This window comes from Antennarius striatus, chromosome 2 (assembly GCF_040054535.1).
Source record: "Antennarius striatus isolate MH-2024 chromosome 2, ASM4005453v1, whole genome shotgun sequence".
Taxonomy (NCBI): Eukaryota; Metazoa; Chordata; class Actinopteri; order Lophiiformes; family Antennariidae; genus Antennarius; species Antennarius striatus.
Window position 1 is genome coordinate 23,985,925 of NC_090777.1, and position 19,016 is coordinate 24,004,940.

Consider the following 19,016-nt stretch of genomic DNA (forward strand, 5'->3'; position numbering starts at 1 on the left):
TCGTTGGTGTCACGATGAAACGTCATCATCCTGCGCGGCGTTCTGTTGTGGGGAGTCGTAGCGTTCAGGCGTGTTAAAAATCGAAGAACCGAGTTTCTTTAAAGCAGGTAATGTCGGATATTTTATGTCATGTTTCCATATTGAAAGTAAAATAAGCGTTTTAATAAAAATATTAGTTAAGTGGTAATTACCGATTGTACTGGTCTATTGTTTGCTTTAGCTCAGTTACTGTTACCACAAAGCTAACGCTACCTACATTGCAGGGCAATAATTATGTGTTGGAATTATTTCAAAATGCAGTATTTCTAATTTCTAACTTTATGAACTACAATTCCTCTCTTGTAGGATGCCTCTACCTCCAGCATTGCTAGCCCGCTTGGCAAAGAGAGGGATTGTAAAGCCGTCAGACCAAGGTGGTACAAAACCATGTGAAAATCCAGTCATTTCTATTCATTTGCTTCATTTGATGACTTGTCCCTCTGAATTTTTCCAGAAGTAGATGAGGAGATTATCGCTGAAGATTATGACGACAACAATGTAGACTATGAATCCACCAGGCACGAGAACCTACCACCGAACTGGTACAAAGTGTTCGACCCTGCTTGGTTTGTATTCTTGATTTCTATTCCCTATTTCTTCTCCAGTTGACATGTTTTAGTCACTTAACCCTTCTGACCTGGTATTTGCATTGCAGATTATTGAAGTCCAAGAAAATGTGGTTTGTTTTTGATCAGTATGAAGTCAAACTGAGCAGAATTACACTAACATTACCCTTACAAGTCAACTTCCAAAGGTTAGACATACCATAATGAAAAGTGGTATAATATTAAAAACTGTAATCTGGATAATCATTGTTATAAAAACAGAAAATTATGTTATCTGTTATCTTACCAATGGCAGAACAAAGACCTCCCAAAAATTTACATGAAACAACCCATTGATTTAAAAAAAATATATTTTATGACCAGCCGTGATTATTTTTGTCATGTTATTGAACACTTTCTTCACTCAAAATGTTTAGCCACACCAGTGTATTGACAGATTTTATATAATGTTTAAATGAAAATAGTAAATATAAAATAACCAGATTAATTGACATTATTAATCATCAATTCTGTTATATTTGGACATTAATTTTTTTTTTAACCATACACAGTGGTCTTCCTTACTACTGGAATGTAGAGAGCGATTTAGTGACCTGGCTGTCCCCAAATGATCCGGGTGCAGTGATTACAAAACCAGCCAAGAAAATAAGAGGTAAGACATTTTAAGAAGCCTCAATCACCCAACATTTAGCTGTAATCCCATCACTTTGCTAATCTGTCATTAAACACTATGATCACTTGGATAATATTCTCTGATAGCAGTATTTGTTTTCCAACCTCTGGCACGGATTTATTTTGAGACTGTTGCCTTTTTACTCTCTTTCCAGTGGAGGCAGGAGATGAAAGGCCTGAGAGGCATTTTGAAAAACCGGACAGAGAGAGGGAGCGTGAAAGAGAGAGAGATCGAGAAAGGGACCGGAAAAGGGAGAGAGAGAGGGATGAAGACCGGGACAGGGACAGAAGAAAGCACAGGAGAGAAGACGTAGTACCATATGGCAAGAACAAAAGAGGTAATGTTTGCAGATGTGTTATACAACACGTGTATTTTCAAACTGATACCTGCTAAGTACATGGATGTTGCGTTATTTTCCTTTCAGGGAGAAAAGATGATGAGATGGACCCCATGGATCCGAGTGCTTATTCTGATGCCCCAAGGTACAGTCTTTAGCGCTGTGATGATTAAACAAGGGTTTCTTGACAGAACACTTCAGAGGTTTGGTGTTGTGCTTCCATAAATTTGGAAAACGTGTGACTAGAAGTGTCTGTAATATTACACATTAAGCTCGAAGCTGTATTAGTCCTACAAGTACATGACATTGCTGGGTCGTTCATTTTAGTACAAGCCAAATCTGTCAAATCAAACCTTTCATTAAAGCAAACTTTTTTCTTTATAGGGGCTCGTGGTCAAGCGGTCTGCCGAAGCGTAATGAAGCGAAAACGGGCGCAGACACCACAGCAGCTGGACCTCTGTTCCAGCAGCGGCCCTACCCCAGTCCAGGAGCTGTTCTTCGAGCTAACGCAGCAAACCAGATACCTAAAGAATAATTCAGGCTTCTGGGGGCTGCAAAAAAGTCATGGTTGTACAGTTTGTCGTTCTCTCACGTTTAACGTCGCTGAAGGTGTGTTTTCATTCTGGAATCTGTATCCATCATGAAATCTAAGCGCTGACTTTCAAACATGTGGAACAGTTGTAAATATATTTTATATGACCTAAACAATGACCTTTTATTAGGGTCATTAGTGAACATCACTTACTAATAAATGTAAAGACGGAAAAATCTTTTCAGATTTTCTTTGTTATGGTGGTATAAAAATTTGTTATAGAATTAAAATCTTAAAATGTTTAAGAAATTTATTCTTTAATATGACAAAAAAGCACATTAGATGTGGAGATACACTGAACAGGGAATATAAGATTATCATTGATATGTGGATCAGTGGTCTGCTGCTCCAACATATTGACAAATGCAGTCATAATCCAACGTGAACACTTTCTCCTCGAATTGATCAAGCTGCACCATTGCTCTGCACTTGTTCTTGTCTCGTTGGAGGATCCGGCCGACCTGAACAAATGATTCAAACGCCGGGATTAGTGAGAGTTCACATCCATATTAGATTAGGTATACTTTAATTATCCCAAACTTGGAAATTCACAATGACATCACATATAAACGCCATTTAAGAAAGGTGACCCTTTGCTCACCTGTCCTCTGTGTTCACCCAGCACAACCTTTATAGTGTCATATTCACTTTTTGGGACAATGGTTTCCAACATGTCCTGCTTTACATCTGCCACGCATAGAAAGAGGAAAAAGAATGGTTGTCATACAGATAAGTTGTTTCTACATTAATGATTAAGCTGCCATGCCACTAACGTGCATGTTGGAGCAATCTCCAGAGCAAAAAACACAAATACAATAAGTTTGTGCGTAGGAGTGAACAAGTGGTCCATGGTTTCTACGTCAACACCTAATCTACCTGATGCATCATGAGAATTAACAGCCACAGTTAACAGATTTTTTTTCTCCATTTGTTATACAAAACTAATTAGGAAGTGAAAGCATAAATGAGAGAAAACTAACACCAACAGAATCTGAGATGGTGTGAAGAACTCACTGTCTAACAGTCTTCCCTCCTCAGTTCGACACACACAGGTAGCTGGGGTGAGCACATCCTCCACACGCATCTACACAAACACAAAACAGATTTATTTGAAAAAACACTGCAACTCAATATGTTTAAGATTTCACATTTTCTTCTCTTGGTTGTGAGAATGACATAACTGAAGACAAACATTCACTTCATAATGAGATACAAGTGAAATAACAATTGAATAAATCGTTTGAAGACATAATTCAGAGCAGTAATGATCTAAAGGAAGATTGAGTAAGCAAAGGTTTCTTTTTTTGGCAGTCAGGCTTTATCTAGGTGGTGCATGCGTACCTTTGAGTTGTAGTACCTCCCCCCTTTGAAAGCTTTGTCTATGAAGCGGACTTTTAGATCCCTCTGGAGCCAGGAGATAGGTGCTGGTGCTCGCTTTGCTTCCCTTATCAAAGGCTTGTCTCTGGAGAGGAAACAGAAGAGACGCAGGTGTGTGTTCACCACAATAAAACACCGACATATTAAGACCCAATGAATGGAATGGAAAGCACATTTTAAATACCCGAAAAATGGATGATTTCATCTTTATCTTTTGAAAGAAACGTACCTGTCTCGACTCGAGTCTCTGTGCTTCCTCTTCCTCTCATCTGTTTCTGCAGAATCCCGTTTTGCCTCTTCACCATTACTTCTCTCTCTGTCCTTCTGCCTCTGTCGCTCCTCTTTCTCCTTTTCCTTGTCTTTGTGGGCTTTACTGAGGCGACCTCGTTGGTGGAGAAAGATAAAAGATCAGTGAGGATGGTATGAAGATACATTGTGGCCAACGCTCCAAACAGACAGGGTAGTGGTGTGAGTGAGAGATTCTGTGTGGTTGTGTTTATTCAGAGAAGGAAGCATCGGATCTAACTGACAATAAAGTGTTATCCTGGGTGTTTGTTTTTGTTTTCCTCTGTACATGGAGGCAAAAAGACTAAACCAGATCGTAAACATCTGCATTAATTTTTAACTAATCCTGCAACAAGAACCAGTTAGGAAATAGTTCAAATGGCCCTTTCCAAAACAATATAAGAAAATCTCATAGCAATTAACATATTGAGTGGTGGGTTGGAAAACACATTTAACTTAAAGGGGTCCTCTTAGAGGAGCACCTTCAGCGGCAGACTGCTGTCACACAGCGCCTCCACAGAGAGGCTGAGGTCCTCCTTCGTCCCTCGTGCCATCAGGGGGTACAATGACTCTCTCAGTAGGAGTGGAGGGGAGGTGGCGAGGTCAGCACGTGGTTAAATGGATTTAATTTAATTTTATACTGTTTATATTTTAATTTTATACTGTTTATATTTTAGTTATAGTTTAGTATATGTCCTGTTAATGCTACATGTGTCTGTTAGTGTAGTGTATGTCTTGTGGTATGTCCTGTTTTGTTTTTTCCTGGTGTTTGGCTGAGCAGTGGATATGTGGAATTTCCTCCGGGATTATTAAAGTATCTATCTATCTATCTATCTATCTATCTATCTATCTATCTATCTAGGAGAAACACACGTTTTCAGGTCTCTACATATACATAGTGGTCCCCCCTAACCCTACCAACTCCTGGAATCATGAAATCAAACAGGTCCTGTACCGACTTTAATGTCTAGAGAAACATTCAGGAGTCTAAAAATGTCCCAATAGATTTCTCAATCTTTGTGATGTAACAACTGGAGTGATTGACATATCCCAACCCTATCTGTGCAAAAAATCACGGAGCTGGCGTGTGCATGTGGCGCATGCCTACCAAATCAATGGGGACGTGTATCAGGCGTTGACAGAGTAAATTAATTAACATTAATGGCCAGACCAGACAAACAGAGTGTCTGCCAGGGATTCCATTTGAGCATTTTTTTAATAGACGACATCAAGGACCACAGATCACTTTGGGGCAATAAATTTCGAATACAGTGTAGTTATCTGGCAGCTTTGTGAAATTAATTAAAAAGAGTATGATATGGGACTTGGAATTTTCCTCACTGTGGGACGGATAAAGGTTTATCTTATCTTTGAAGAATAACATTGTAATAGGTTCATATTCTGTCAATCGACAAATTTACGTATCCATACAAGCAGCAGCCAACTGCTTCATATGTGTGCCATCATCTTCATTTAAAAACAAAATTATGGTGAAGTGAAATGTGTTTTGTTACCAGCAATAACAAAATAACATTTTATAAGAGGTTAAAAGGAAAATAAATGTTTAATGGAGAAAAATACAATCTACTTTAAAAGGTCAATTAGCAACCCAGATGACTTTCCCGTTAACTTACTGAGGTCTTTGCTGTTTTTGTCGTATTCTTTGTTTCCAACCAGTTTCACTGCGTACTGACTGACCGTCACAGTCTTGCCTCCAATAGCCAGTTTCACCATAATTCTAGCGTTGTCCGGATCAACACCCTCGATCTGCAGCAAGTTGATGAAAGTTAGGAGAAGTTAGTCAAAGAAAATAACATACAAACAAAACAGGTATTCAAGTCAACAAGGGAGAACATGGAAATGCTTCATATCAACCCCACCTTGCCATATAAGTCTTTATGAGCCCCCGACACCACTAGCGCGCAGCCTCCTGGCCCCATCACAAGTTCCTCCTCCTTTGGTCGCTCCTCACCTTGCTTGAGGGGCCTCTGAGGTTTACTAGGCTCCAGATCCTTGATCGCTGAACGATCAGCTCCAAGACCCAAACCTTTCGGACGGAGCTGGTGCTCGATTGGCTTCACGTCTCTGTAGCAAACAAGGAACAGCAGCAATGGGTCAATGAAGAAAGATACGGATGAGGAAGACAAAGGAGGCGAGGCCGAAGGTGTACAAAGAACAAGTCAAACATTTAAAATTAAGAAAATGCATTTTGTCCCTACAAGTTCATCTATGGTAGACATCCAACACTAACAAAAATAAAAATGAACGTAGACTAATGAGAACTGAAATACAGTCCAACCACTTTGCCTGCTTGCAAATTAAGGTTAACATTTGGATGCAAAAATATTAGACTTAAAAAGTTTTGCCTCCTTTTCACACTCTTAACGCCTTGGGTCACATGACTGCCTTCATTATATTAATTTACTCCTACCTTTTCCTCCCCTCTCTCTGCGATCTGATTATCTTTTGATACTACAGGTCTAATCCCATCGCTGTTACATGATAAAACTTTAAATGACTTCAACTGAAGAATTTCTAAGCCTGATTTTACTGCTACTAAAGCTACAGAAAAAACTAATTATCATCTTTATTGAATCTTTATGTGAAGATTGCATCAATATTAGTTCATCTAAAATTTTGTCACCATCTTTTTATCAATAATCTACTTTTTTTTAGCTCAGATTTGTATATCACAGTAACGCAAGTCAAACAAAACAGTAAATAAGAAGAGAAAACAGTAAGGTAAGTGAACAGTGTATAACTTACTGTTTATATGTGCGCCCAATACCTCCTTCTTTCGTCCAGCCCATCCCTTTCAGCATAGCCAGTCCATAAGCCTCAACAGAAACCTGCTCATAATCTGCCTCTGTGGACTGACAAATGCATACAGTGGTGTCATACATGCACACATACAATGTAATTGTCATGAAAAAAAATCAAAGATAAATTAAAAATAAAAAGAACCAGAGATACAGACACACTATGTAATAAAAATAGGAATCACGTCTACATGCGGTTTTCTTGTATTATTCGAGAAAACACAATAAGTGCCAACCGAAGAAGCATTTCTGTGATGTCAGTCTTAGTCAGCTTTTTGGCTCCAAGCTGCCAAGCTGTCAAGCTGTTGTGCGGTCATCAGACTGCAGCCGCAACAACCCTCATCAGGGCAATGGCCTGCTTCTCTGTGTGACTGAAGGCTTTCCTCTCAAGGCAGATGGGAGGCAGTTCTCTCAGAGGACACTGCATTAAAATGAGCTCTGGGTCACAGTGAGCAAGTTTACCCTCACTGTAATGCTCTGACAGACACGAGTACAGTGACTGAAACCAGATACTGGATGACGGTGACATGACCAAATGAAAAGAAACAGAAAGAGGTCTGACCGGCTAATCATGCATCTCTGCTGATTTCTGTCTGCCAACCAAGAGTTACTGCACTGAGAAAGTCATCTGCATCTTCATGTTTGGAGAAATTAGAACTGACAGAGTCTGAGATACATAAATTCATCGAACAACTATTATGTACTTGAATAAGGCAGCAAACCAAACAGTAAAAACAATAAATAATCAAGCCAATTGCCAAGGTTAAATATGTGTGTTTACATATCCAAAGCTGTTTAAGTCAATCCACTGGATGTTAAGAAAGTTCTTGAAGACATTTTGTCCCTCATCCAAGAGACTTCTTCAGTTCTGAGTTCGGAACTGAAGAAGTCTCTTGGATGAGATATGAAACGTCTTCAAGAACTGTCTTAACGTCCAGTGGATTGACTTAAACAGCTTTGGATAACCATGACCTGGATAACTGAGAACCAACAAAGACATTGTGTGTTTACATAAAATTCATGTTATCACGGTTGAAAAATACCAAAATAACAGCTAGCTTGTAGAGCATCCTGAAATACAATGAAATAATTTATGACTTTAAATCTAAAAAACACATTTTTATGTTACACCATTCAGGCTTATTCACTTCTTCAAAATTCTATATTAGTCGGGTGAACTTTCAAAAATGTGAATGTGATCTCCTCTCTTAACCCTGTATCTTTTTCTGCTGTCATCTGTTCTGATCACATGTGCTATAAGTCCTTATTCTCACCAACGATGATCTGCATGTTTTATCTAGACTAGAAATACTCTTGGATTGCACAGGACACGCTGGAAACGGTTGCTCAGGTGAAAGACATTTAGAGCACACTATTTAGTCTACTGCCACTATAATGGACAGAAAGATTGTCATCCTTACCAGAACATCATTTAAAAAATCTAACTGACCAACCAATTATAGCAACAGGCTCACAATCTTTTTTTTTTAAATTTGAATATGTCTGTCAAACAATTGGTATCCATACTCACAGATTCAGGCCTCAGATCCACCTTTATATGGTCTCCATCCTCAAAACCATCTGGCACTCTGTTTTGCATCAACAGGGGGATGCTGAGGTTCGGGTTTAATTCGGACTGAGTACCATTCTGCCACTCCTCAAGCTGCCTCCGAGAGTCTACAAGCATGAATTTGGAATATAATATTGAAATATTGAAGCCAATGATACTCTGAGATATCTAAATAGAGATACTCTACCTAAATATAGATATTCTCTCACCTTCAATTAGTTCTTTGACAGCCTGACAATCAACAGAGTTGCTGTCTTGGATTTTGTCTGGCGCTTTGTCCCCATTCCCCTCGATGTGACCCGCTGGGTTCGGTTTGTGCCAGCGGTTCTTCTGGATCAGAGGGATGATGAGTTCTTTGGGTTTCTCGACCGGTTTAGAACTGCAGTACAGAAAGAAGTTGGGGAGCTAGCAGGCAGGGACGCTTCAAAATAACATTTCATTCAATTTACTTTCCTAAATTATATATTTACCCATTTGTCACATACACAAAATTATTTACTTCGAGAGTTGGCAGCGACGAAATATCATCTAAATAGGTTAATTAGCTCTAACAGATATGACATTTTAGCGTTATGCTAATACAAAGATTTTTTTTAAAAATTAGCATTAGCACAAGAAGCCTACCTTTGTAACTCCTTTCTGTCAATTCCAGTGAGATAATCTCTGTCATCATTCTTGATCAAGGCGTCCCCAGTCGAAGACTTAAATTTACTAACTTTTTTAGTGAAACCAAACGACACTGTCGGGTTTTTTCTCTCTCCTTGATCCTCAGAAACAACGGAATTCAATACGCCGATGTTTTCTCCGAGCGACGCCATTATTATTTGTAATCGGAAGAAGTAGGCGAAACGAATTCTGGTTGTTGTAGTTTAACTTCGCTTAGCGTCCCCTTTAAAACTGTTGGAGTAACCACAATTCCCATCATGCATCTAATTTAAAGGGATAGCTACCCCGTGGATTGCACAATGTAGGCAAAGGGAGATTTTGTAGCCGCTCAACTAAATTTGATTGTAACCCACAGCAGAGCGACGACAAGACGGTTTCATATATTTGCAAACAAATAAGATCAGTGTGTCCTATAGAAGAAAATAAAAATAAAATATTCGTGGATGAAATCAAATCAGTGAACGCCGCGCTGTGGTTTTATTATATCAAATAGGCTATTTCTGTCTTTTAGAGAACCAATTTTAACGCTCGTTCATTTATCTATTTTTTTTTTCAACTCTATATCCTGTGCTAATACTGGTTTTATCCATACTGCTTGCTTTTCCCCCTGATGTGGCCGTGTGTTCTCGATGATAGTCCAATCTATAGAACATTTTGATATGTTACCGTAACTACTCACAAATATCGAGAACTATTCTTAAAAAGATGCTTCCGTCTGGTTCTCACGCCTTCAAACCCTGGTTAGAACTCGTAAGCGAAAAGTGACGCTGCTGATGCAGGTGCAGACACGCCAAGAATAATAATGGGCGGTACTTTTAACTCTTTTATTCCCTCCCCACCATCCTCATTAACTTCCCAATAAAACCCTTTCATTTTCTTTTCAGTCATTTGTTCTTCCATCGAAAAATTCCTTTTGGGAAACGGGAATATCCACTTGAACACACTTTCTGAAGCTCAAACATTATCTGACCTCATCTAATCTAATTTAATCTCGGGCGATCGGCGCTCCGCACCCTGATTGTACCGCGCCTAGTTAAATGGCACCTTTACCACGTCGAAATAAACAAAAAAAATAAAAATCGACGTTTACTTTTTTAATTGTCGTTATAAAATCGATCACATTTATCGATAAGTGTTAATCCATACCATCTGTGAGAAGGAAAGAGGAGCCAAACGAAGGATTTGGAGAAAAGCGAACATGAAGGTAAGAAAATAATAATAAAGTAATCATAAGTTAAACACATTTTACAAATCAATATCCAACGTCCAGGTTGTTGTTTTTTTGCCAATATCTGCGGTGCATCTTTTAAATTTCTAAGCGGCCGCTGTCAGCTTTGCGAGATATTGCGTGTGTGTATTTGTGTGTGCGTATTTTCCCTTTCTCTCCTCCGTCTCTCGCTCTCTCTACAAGATCACTACAGCTATCAGAGCATCACTGTCCAAATATCCCGTCAGCCGTGCGCATCGCTTCTGACTTTGTCTGGTGGAGTCCTATACTCATCGCTGCATCACTGCTCTTCATCTTTCACTCACACACACACCAGCCTGCTGGCTTTTAACCAAGAAATCCGTATTTATTTAAAGTAGAGGTTTGTTATTGAACCACAGGCGGGTCAATGTATATAGACGCGTTCAAACGGATCCTCTATGAAAGACTGAACTGCTTGAAAAGAATGTGTGTGTGCCAGCGCCAAGGCAGGTTAGTATTTTCCCTAAATACGAGAGATGTGAGAATCTGTTGTCTGTAACCCAAGTGTGTGCGTGTCAGTGTGTGTGTGTGTGTGTGTGTGTGTGCATGCGCGCGCACGCGTGTGTGAAGAGAGGAGGTGAGTAAAAAAAGTGTGTGTACATGTAAACCAGTCAGACTGCACAAAGTGGAGAATGTGGGTTTGTGATGATGGCAGATCTCAGTGATAAGAGCGACATTTAGGCAGATGTGTGCGTGTGCGCGCACGTGTGTTTGTGTGTGTGTGTGTGTGTGTGTGTGTGTGTGTGTGTGTGTGCATGAAAGTTTGTTGTCACTTTTCACTGTGTTTATCACACCTGTGCCCACTGAACCAAAAAAAAATTATCACTTTTTGTTTATTATTGATTCATCATATGGCTGTTTTTCTCCCACACTGCGAAGCTGAGGGGGATGTATATAGATTCTGTCTGTCAGTGTGTGTGTGTGTGTGTGTGTGTGTGTGTGTGTGTGTGTGTGTGTGTGTGTGTGTGTGTGTGTGTGTTTGTGGTTGAAGACTCATTTGCATTACATGTATGTTTAAAAATAAATAAAGCTGTTTCAAACTATGTAATCCCTGGACGCCCACGTTCTTCCATCATTTACGTGGGCTTTGATGCTTCCACAAGAGGGCGTTAAAGAGTCAAACGTTTTGACAGCAAGGATGACAGATGAAGAATAAAAGAGGGAATAGCAGAAGCAGGATGTCACATCTGTAAGGATGGGGGGTTGTTCTGAGGAATTTTTTAAAATCTTGACTAGATATTTGTCCTGTGTTGAATTATGACCACACAGCCATGAAAGACTTCCGAGGATACCACTTGGTTTCGTCTGTTTCTGAAATCTGTTGTTTCACGCTCAGTGTTGTGATGTTTTTTAATGGTCCCACAGATTACTGCCATGACAACCTCCTCTACTGTCGAAAACCTTTGAGTCTTCACCGTCCTATTGTGGATGTAACATCACCAACGCAACGGGGTGCGAGAAGTATGTGAGGATTGACGGATAGAAACATTTAGTTTCCTACATAGAGGAAGCATAAATGAACCAAAAGCGCTCAGGAAATGCACAAATATGGGAGAAATGAAAGTAAGGAAGAAACACCCCACCTGTAAATGTTCATACTTTTAACATAGCGTAGATGAACATTAAATTCACTTTTCAAAGAAGACAACAGTTGTGACCCGCCTAGTTACTGAAGGACATCATGTAGTACCAAATCAGAACCTGGTGCGTTCCCTTTTGGACCATTTTCTGTTACCTTGGAAGGAAAAAACCACATTATTGTGCAAATGTATGCATCTTGAAAGAAAATGTTGGAGTGTAATTGTACAACCTTGACAGACATTTTAGTCAAACTTTGTGGACAGCTTTAATATGTGCTATTTGAGATTAAGTTGAAATACAAGAGCAGAATAGTTATTTTTAAAGGAGTCATGGGCCTTGATTCAAATTTTGCTATTGGTGCAGGATGTTTTTTGCATATGACCAAGTTTTCTCACTAGAAACGAATGTCATGTGTCTTTGACGGTCTCAACAAACACTCAGTTTGGACGTGTGCTTAGACTCATATTTATACCTGTGCCTGTTTCCTGTAAGATAGAGCTTGACTTCCAATATATGGGCATACGGCATGGCGTGTCCACACGTGTGTGTAGGAGTGCCTGGAGGGTTCCAGGTGTGTTAGTGCAGGGTGTGACGCTGCACAGCGATAGACATGTGACCCTGAGATATTAGTGTGCTTTGTTCTCATGCTCCTCAGCTTCTGCTTTTTGTCAGTCCACTAATTTTTGTGCTACATCCAGGGAAAGCCTCACGTTTTTATCCTGCATTCCACCCCCATTGGCTTCCAGTTCCAAGGCTGAGTTTGAACATTAAGTGGAAATTCATGTCGGCGCACAGTGCGGACATGACTCGGCTGTCACTCCTAACAAGAGGGGAGGATGGAATGGGTTGCATTCCTCCTCTGTCATAGTAATGCACGTCATCTGGGAATTGTTGATTGTCTAATTATATACCTCCTGTGTCCTTCGGCATCATACATATTCATGTTGCTGTTTTAAGGTGCAGTGAAAACAAAGCATGGATGTGTGTGTGTGTGTGTGTGTGTGTGTGTGTGCGTGTGCGTGCGTACGTGTGCATGTGCGTGTGTGTGTGTGTCTGCATTTGTGTGTGTGAGGCAGTTTACCCTTGACAGGGCAGGGCTACGCAGGCACATTCGCCCATCTGTGGTTCAAACCTTTGCTCCCAGCGACTGCATTTGGATTCTGCAGTTGTAGCCTGCTCTATTCTTAGTCCTCAACAGTTCATGTGGAATGTGATATGAAATTTCAACAACAACAAAATTCTCATGCTGGAGAAATAAGCCCCTTCCCCATACCCGGGCCGGGATTCAATTAAGATTGGATAAGCTGCCGTTAAGTGGTTAGACTCTGACTGAGGTGGCGAATCAATAACGAATCAATGATGGTGCGTGGAGTTACAATTTACACTGTGCCATATTTGAAATGTCAAGAAGGCAATGAATCCATGTATCCTTGAGTCAGATCTGAGTTGGACAACTGGGATCAATATCAGGTGGTGAGACAGGCTGCATGAGCGGGTGAGGGTCACCTTCATCCGTCCCTACTGAATCAGCAGTATCTCTCTCTCTCTCTCTCTCTCTCACACACACACACACACACACACACACACACACACACACACACACACACACACACACACACACACACACACACACACACACACACACACACACACACACACACACACACACACACACACACACACACACACACTCAAAGTCTTGCTTAGGTTACCAAAGTGCACCCCCACAAAAATACTCATTATGGTGGGCTGAACCTCCTCTTCTCCTCCTAATGAATAATTCATTTTGCTATTATGATTTTGGCCATTCTCTCATAAGGTTTCGGCACCTTTCTCTCTGTTGATTCCACCATTTTTTTCTTGTTTTCCTTCTGGGCTGGAACCGGCTCTATTTTCTGATTCACGCTCGTCTCACAATTCCCTAATTTCTCCCCCTCTTTCCATTTTGTGTCTCCCTTATCCGCCATCTTTGTGGAGGAGCTGATCTCCTCTGTTTAATTAAACTGCTCTCAGTTCCTGATGAGAGCTCATCTCTGATCACGGGGAGAGCTGTAATGCATCCTGGCAGATTGAGTAAGAGGACCTGTTGTTACAGGGATGGGCAGATTGTACCCAGCATGCACCTCAGATGCACCCCTACCTTGACCTTGATTCTGTAATGTTTTCCCCCCAAAAGAAATGTCACCGATCCTCACAGTAACGTGAGAGTACGTTTGTGGCTGTCTCTCCTGTGCTCCACGATGTTTTAATCTTACACTAATTCTTTTGTGATGCAGTCGACTCGAGAGCAGATTTAATAAAATCACACACTGGAGTAGACGGTGGATTTATCAATAGCGTGCAGAGAAAAGCAAATGTCCTTTTCATTTCATGCATTGTTATCAGCTCTTTTCATCTGTCAAGTTTATATTTAGTGTGTAGGACAGAAAAATGTTTCCACATGTGTGTGTTCACGTGTGTGTACAACACAGAGTACGACAGAGGGAGATATTTGTGTTTTGCGACCCATAAGCATTTAATCTTTTATTTTTAAATCTGCCACCGCTGTCTGTTTTGTGTTCAGCAACACCGTGCCCTAGATTTGAAAGTGAGTGAGCATCAGGGAGGTTTAGCGTACCCCACGTCGCTGGCCCGGTTCGGTGTGAATGTTCAGCAGGAAAGGTCAGATAAGACGGAGAAGTCGGAAGGATGCCTTCCTGCGTTTTCCCGTCCGTCTGACAGATGACTTTTCTGGTTTATATGAGTTTCAGGTCATCGGTTATTTAAGATGCAGTACTTGTCTGACCTCCAGCACCACCCATGGGAGAATGCTGTATGATTAGGAGCAGCGTGCTCCACCAGAGGTTAGAGTAAAGAGATGAGCTCAGTGTTCAATGTGTGGTAGGGCTTCACTCAACAGGCATCCTGCATGAGTCATTATGAATGTTTGTTCTATAATACAGGTCGTCCTCAATCTACGAACACAATTGGTACTGAGAGGCTGTTGATAAGTTGAATTGTTTGTAAGTTGTTTTTTATTAAACTTCAATCAAGTCATTACTACTCTCAGTATGAAAATACTATTCCCTAAAACTGACCAGAAACAATTACAGGACATAAAAACAACACATAATGAAATGAAATATTGTAGTCTGTCATGCCATTTTATGTTTGATTCCTCTGCTTTATTTCCATTAAGTTTCTCCGTTTTCTCCACCTATAGTTAAATTCAACTAGCAAAACATTCAGAGGTCAGCAGTCAAAAAGCTGTTAAGGATTCTGGGTGGATATCTATCCTGCCAATAGTGGTTCCTACCCAATACATCATTTGTCTCCTGCAGGGGGACAACCCCTTCAATAATAATAAAAAAACAAATGAAATAACAGGCAGGTTGTGACAGTTTTCTTACAGGTAGCCTATAGTCTACATTGCTGGCTCTAATTTACAACCTGATCTGACTTGTCAGCAGTCTCCATGTTGGTGAACGTCCCCATGCACATAAATACATTGTGTGTTCGTTCTCTGATCAGAAGTTCATAGAGATGTGGATAAATGAAGGATAAAATGCTGGAAATGCCAACAGGACAACCGAAAAGGCCACAAAGTCCAACATCGGAGCAAGGTGTTCACTTAGTCTGATATTTGCTGAGTTATTTTGACAAGACGTGGAATCTTAAACATGGGAGTGTTAATGTTACGCTGCTTGGTGGGGGTTACGGCAGAAAGGGCAGTAGTCAGATATGGTGACGTGCGGTTGTTCGTATCTACAGATGTTTGTAAGTTGGATGTTCATATCTTGAGGACTACCTGTGTCATTGAAAAGCTGAAAATATGATGATATTAAGATTCAATTGAAATTCTAATCTGTAATCTACACTATATTCAAAATGATTGCTGTGCAGAGCTGAGCTGATCAGTTCATTAACAGATTCATTCATTGTGTAAAAAAAATGAAGGAAAGTATTCAGCCTGAAAAATATCTTTGAAAAATAGAAAGTTGGAATTTCCTTGACAATTAATGAGCAATTTAAATATTAATTTGTCATTTATCACATTATATATCTGTTCATAAATTTTTTACCAATGATGATTAAATGAAAACATAAATGAAAATTTATTTTAATTATTTAGAGCTTCACGCATTGGTTGTTCTTCCAATTGTCTTATTAGATACGAGTAAAATAATACCTAGATTCATTACAAGGTCTAATAGCTGAATGTAAAAGGATCAGTTTGCTCATTTTAATCTGGACTGTAGGACAAAACCTCCAAGCACAACCCAAAAATTATCACTTCAGAACCACAAGTAATCAATTAACAAAGATGTCAACAATTTTAAAAGGGATAATCAATTATTGTCTCAATTTGTCAAATGTGAAAATTTATCTCAAATGAATGAATCTCAAACTAATCTTTAACTGTGATGGTTTAACATTAACTATTACATTGATTAAGTGAAAATAGAAACAGTGGATTTACTGATAATAAAGTCATAAATATTGCAGCCAGATTTTGTTTTGTAGTGATTTCAGGAAGGGAAGTGGCAAATCTTCATGTTTGATAAGCTTGAAACAGAAAATATTTCACTATAACCAAAATGATCGATCATAGAAACAAACCAATCAATTTCCTGTGGCTCAAACAATGAGCTATTAACAAACTCTCATTGCATGCTGATGATTAGTCTGTTAAAGTTTAACGCTGGGTGTGCATTAACTGCTCATTAATAACTTCATTATGTAACCATCGCTCATGCTGACTTTAGTCTGGCTTCTGCAGACGTATAAAGAACCCCTGAGTCTCTCAGATTGTTTATTCTCTTGTAGAGAGACCGACAAATGGAGCCGCTAAGCATTCTGGTCACATTCTAGCTGGCAAAACACACGGTCGACCCATCAATACCTCAGAAATTAATATTTAGGAAGGGCAGCCATTCTCTGTCTTGAACCTTCAGTGAAGATTCATTAAATTCTAAATGAGCTCACATAAATTCCCAGCGCATTCTAACGGAGCTAATTGAACAGGCTAATTTCATTATTGCAGACCTCATTTAGAGCGGAAAGACGACAGAGTGAGCAAAAACTCAAACCAACGAAAGCTTCTCTGAGCCTCGGCTAACGCTAAAGCTGCTCAGTGACACAAACAATGTAGAATTAGACAGACTGAGAGCAGCTGCGTTAATTTAGAGTGACCAAAAGTTTCTCATCTTTTGCAGAAGTTTAGTGAACTCAAAGCCGATTATGTCAGGGAGGGATCTACCGGCTTTGACTGATTTGATGGGGATGAGGGCCGGCGTGGAGATAGACATCAGGAACACTGGGAGGATCATGAGAGCTGACAGACGCTGACTTTAACACAAAGCCTCGATGTTGTTATCGATACAAGAGAAACAGGATGAAAAATACTGTAGGTGGTGAGCCGCCAAATGAGTGCGAACGCCATTCAAGGTTATGTGGTTGAATCATCGCCTTTCTTTAAGTCCTGTCACAAAATGGAACCATTTTCACCCTGGACATCCTGCTGGATAAATCTAGTTGTCATATCTTAAGCTTCACCACTTCTACTATACCCTCATCTTAATTGATGTGTTTTTATTCTTCCTGAAGGTCTTTCAAGACGCTCTCCACCCCAATGTCAGAGCTATTCCCTCACGCGCTCCATTCGTTGACTTTGAATTATTGAGCTCTGTGGCTCATCTGAGCTCATCTCTGTAACTTAAATAAATTAACACCCTGGAGATTCGACCTGGAATAATTGTTAAGGTAATTTGTCCGGTAATGAAGGTAGTGCTGTCTTGACACTAGCTGCTAACCACAGGAAGTACATGAGTGTCCCAGCGATGCACTGCTTCACTATAAGGTATTATTATAAGAAATTAACTGCGATACTCTTAAGATAAAGCCTAAATTATTTTATATAGATAGTTATTGCCCTCAACATAAGAATAAAAAAAGAGTATACAGAAATAAAAGATATTGCAACCAAAAGGAAGGCTGCTACCAGTTGACACATAATTGGCTCTTCAACTGAGCATCGATTGGTTTCACAATTTTCTCTTTGATTGTAACGAAAGTTAATGTTCCTCTGGTTTATAACTTGTAATAACATCTTAGAGAGGAAGAGATGATTCCAGTGAGAAATCCGTGATTTAAGGGAAACACAGACAGTCATTTCCTTCTCCTTCCTTCTCCCTGGTGATCTTGTTCCAACCACTGTTTCAACTATAATCCATGACGTAGTGATAGCCTGGAGTTTTTTTCATTGTGACATGATTAAAACAAATATGGTGGGAACAAAAACCTCTATAGTATCCTCGGAGTCTCGAGGATGTTTTGTTTTGCCATCGACAGGCTGCTGTGGGATGAAATTACACTGGGAGGCCAGAATTGCAAGCTGTAGAGATTCTGAGCAGGTCTCCGCTGGAGAGGAAGTCAGTGAAACGGGATATGCATTGGTCAGCTCTTCCCTTCCCTGACCTAAAGGGCAAGAATTTCAATTGAGCTTTCTTTTTATAGAGTTATATATCCTTGAATCTGTTTGGTTTGCCCTCTAATATTTTATATATATATATATATATATATATATATATATATATATATATATATATATATATATATATATATATATATATATATATATATATATATATACACACACACATATACACACATATACTGTTTTAGATAACCACATGAAAGTGTTGGTTGGTTGTCCATTTTGGCCCAGGATGAAATACGTCAGGGAATATTGGCTACGTTCCTGATGAATTATGTAAAGACTTTCATGCTTACCCAACATTTCCTCATTCACTAACATGAGATTGACATTTCAGTAAATTAACTCAACAGCTACAGGACATGTTACCATGAAAACCGGTGCAGAAATTCTGATGTCTCACTTCCTTTCATCAGGTTAAAAAAATGTCATCCGTTCATGACAAAACATCTGCAGAATTAATTAAACCCCGTTTTCATTTAGCACAGATTTTAATTGATAATCACCACCCCGAGGAGGTGATTACAACTGCCTTGACTGATTGTCCTGAAACTTGATGGGAAGGTGTGGCGTCTGATTTCAGATCTGATGACATTGCTTTGTCGTAAACACTTCCTCCTTGCACTGATGGAAACGTCGGCTTGTGTTCACTGAAAACACAGCAGGAAGAGCATGCAGACCCAGTTTGTAGCGTCAACACCCAACGCAGCGCGATGGGGGAGGCGATGTCTGGGTGGGTGCGTGGGTTGGGGAGGTGTCTGCGGCGGGACGTGTCCAGGCCTCAGCT

General features: G+C 39.9%; 3 protein-coding genes across 3 annotated transcripts in view; 2 read left to right on the forward strand and 1 right to left on the reverse strand.

Moving 5' to 3' along the window:
• Positions 1-10: 10 nt before the first annotated feature.
• On the forward strand, positions 11-2,384 carry pqbp1 (polyglutamine binding protein 1). Its single transcript, XM_068339775.1, has 7 exons — positions 11-107; positions 346-413; positions 494-605; positions 1,157-1,257; positions 1,433-1,615; positions 1,703-1,760; positions 2,000-2,384. The coding sequence occupies exons 2-7, from the start codon at positions 347-349 to the stop codon at positions 2,148-2,150; spliced, it is 672 nt and encodes a 223-aa protein (XP_068195876.1). The 5' UTR covers positions 11-107; position 346; the 3' UTR covers positions 2,151-2,384.
• A 59-nt stretch (positions 2,385-2,443) lies between these two features.
• On the reverse strand, positions 2,444-9,078 carry gpkow (G patch domain and KOW motifs). The gene is made up of 11 exons (XM_068339774.1): positions 8,883-9,078; positions 8,468-8,637; positions 8,220-8,365; positions 6,636-6,742; positions 5,750-5,954; positions 5,504-5,636; positions 3,814-3,967; positions 3,549-3,669; positions 3,222-3,291; positions 2,809-2,894; positions 2,444-2,668 (listed from the first exon to the last, which is right to left on the reverse strand). Exons 1-11 carry the CDS (start codon positions 9,074-9,076, stop codon positions 2,540-2,542), a joined length of 1,515 nt encoding a protein of 504 aa, XP_068195875.1. The 5' UTR covers positions 9,077-9,078; the 3' UTR covers positions 2,444-2,539.
• Positions 9,079-9,959: 881 nt separating this feature from the next.
• The window catches only part of LOC137601504 (novel protein similar to vertebrate membrane associated guanylate kinase, WW and PDZ domain containing 1 (MAGI1)), a 34,368-nt gene continuing 25,311 nt past the window's right edge, over positions 9,960-19,016 (forward strand). The window contains exon 1 of the mRNA XM_068323710.1: positions 9,960-10,128. The gene's annotated coding sequence lies outside the window, so the exon portion shown is untranslated. The remainder of the gene's footprint in view (positions 10,129-19,016) is intronic.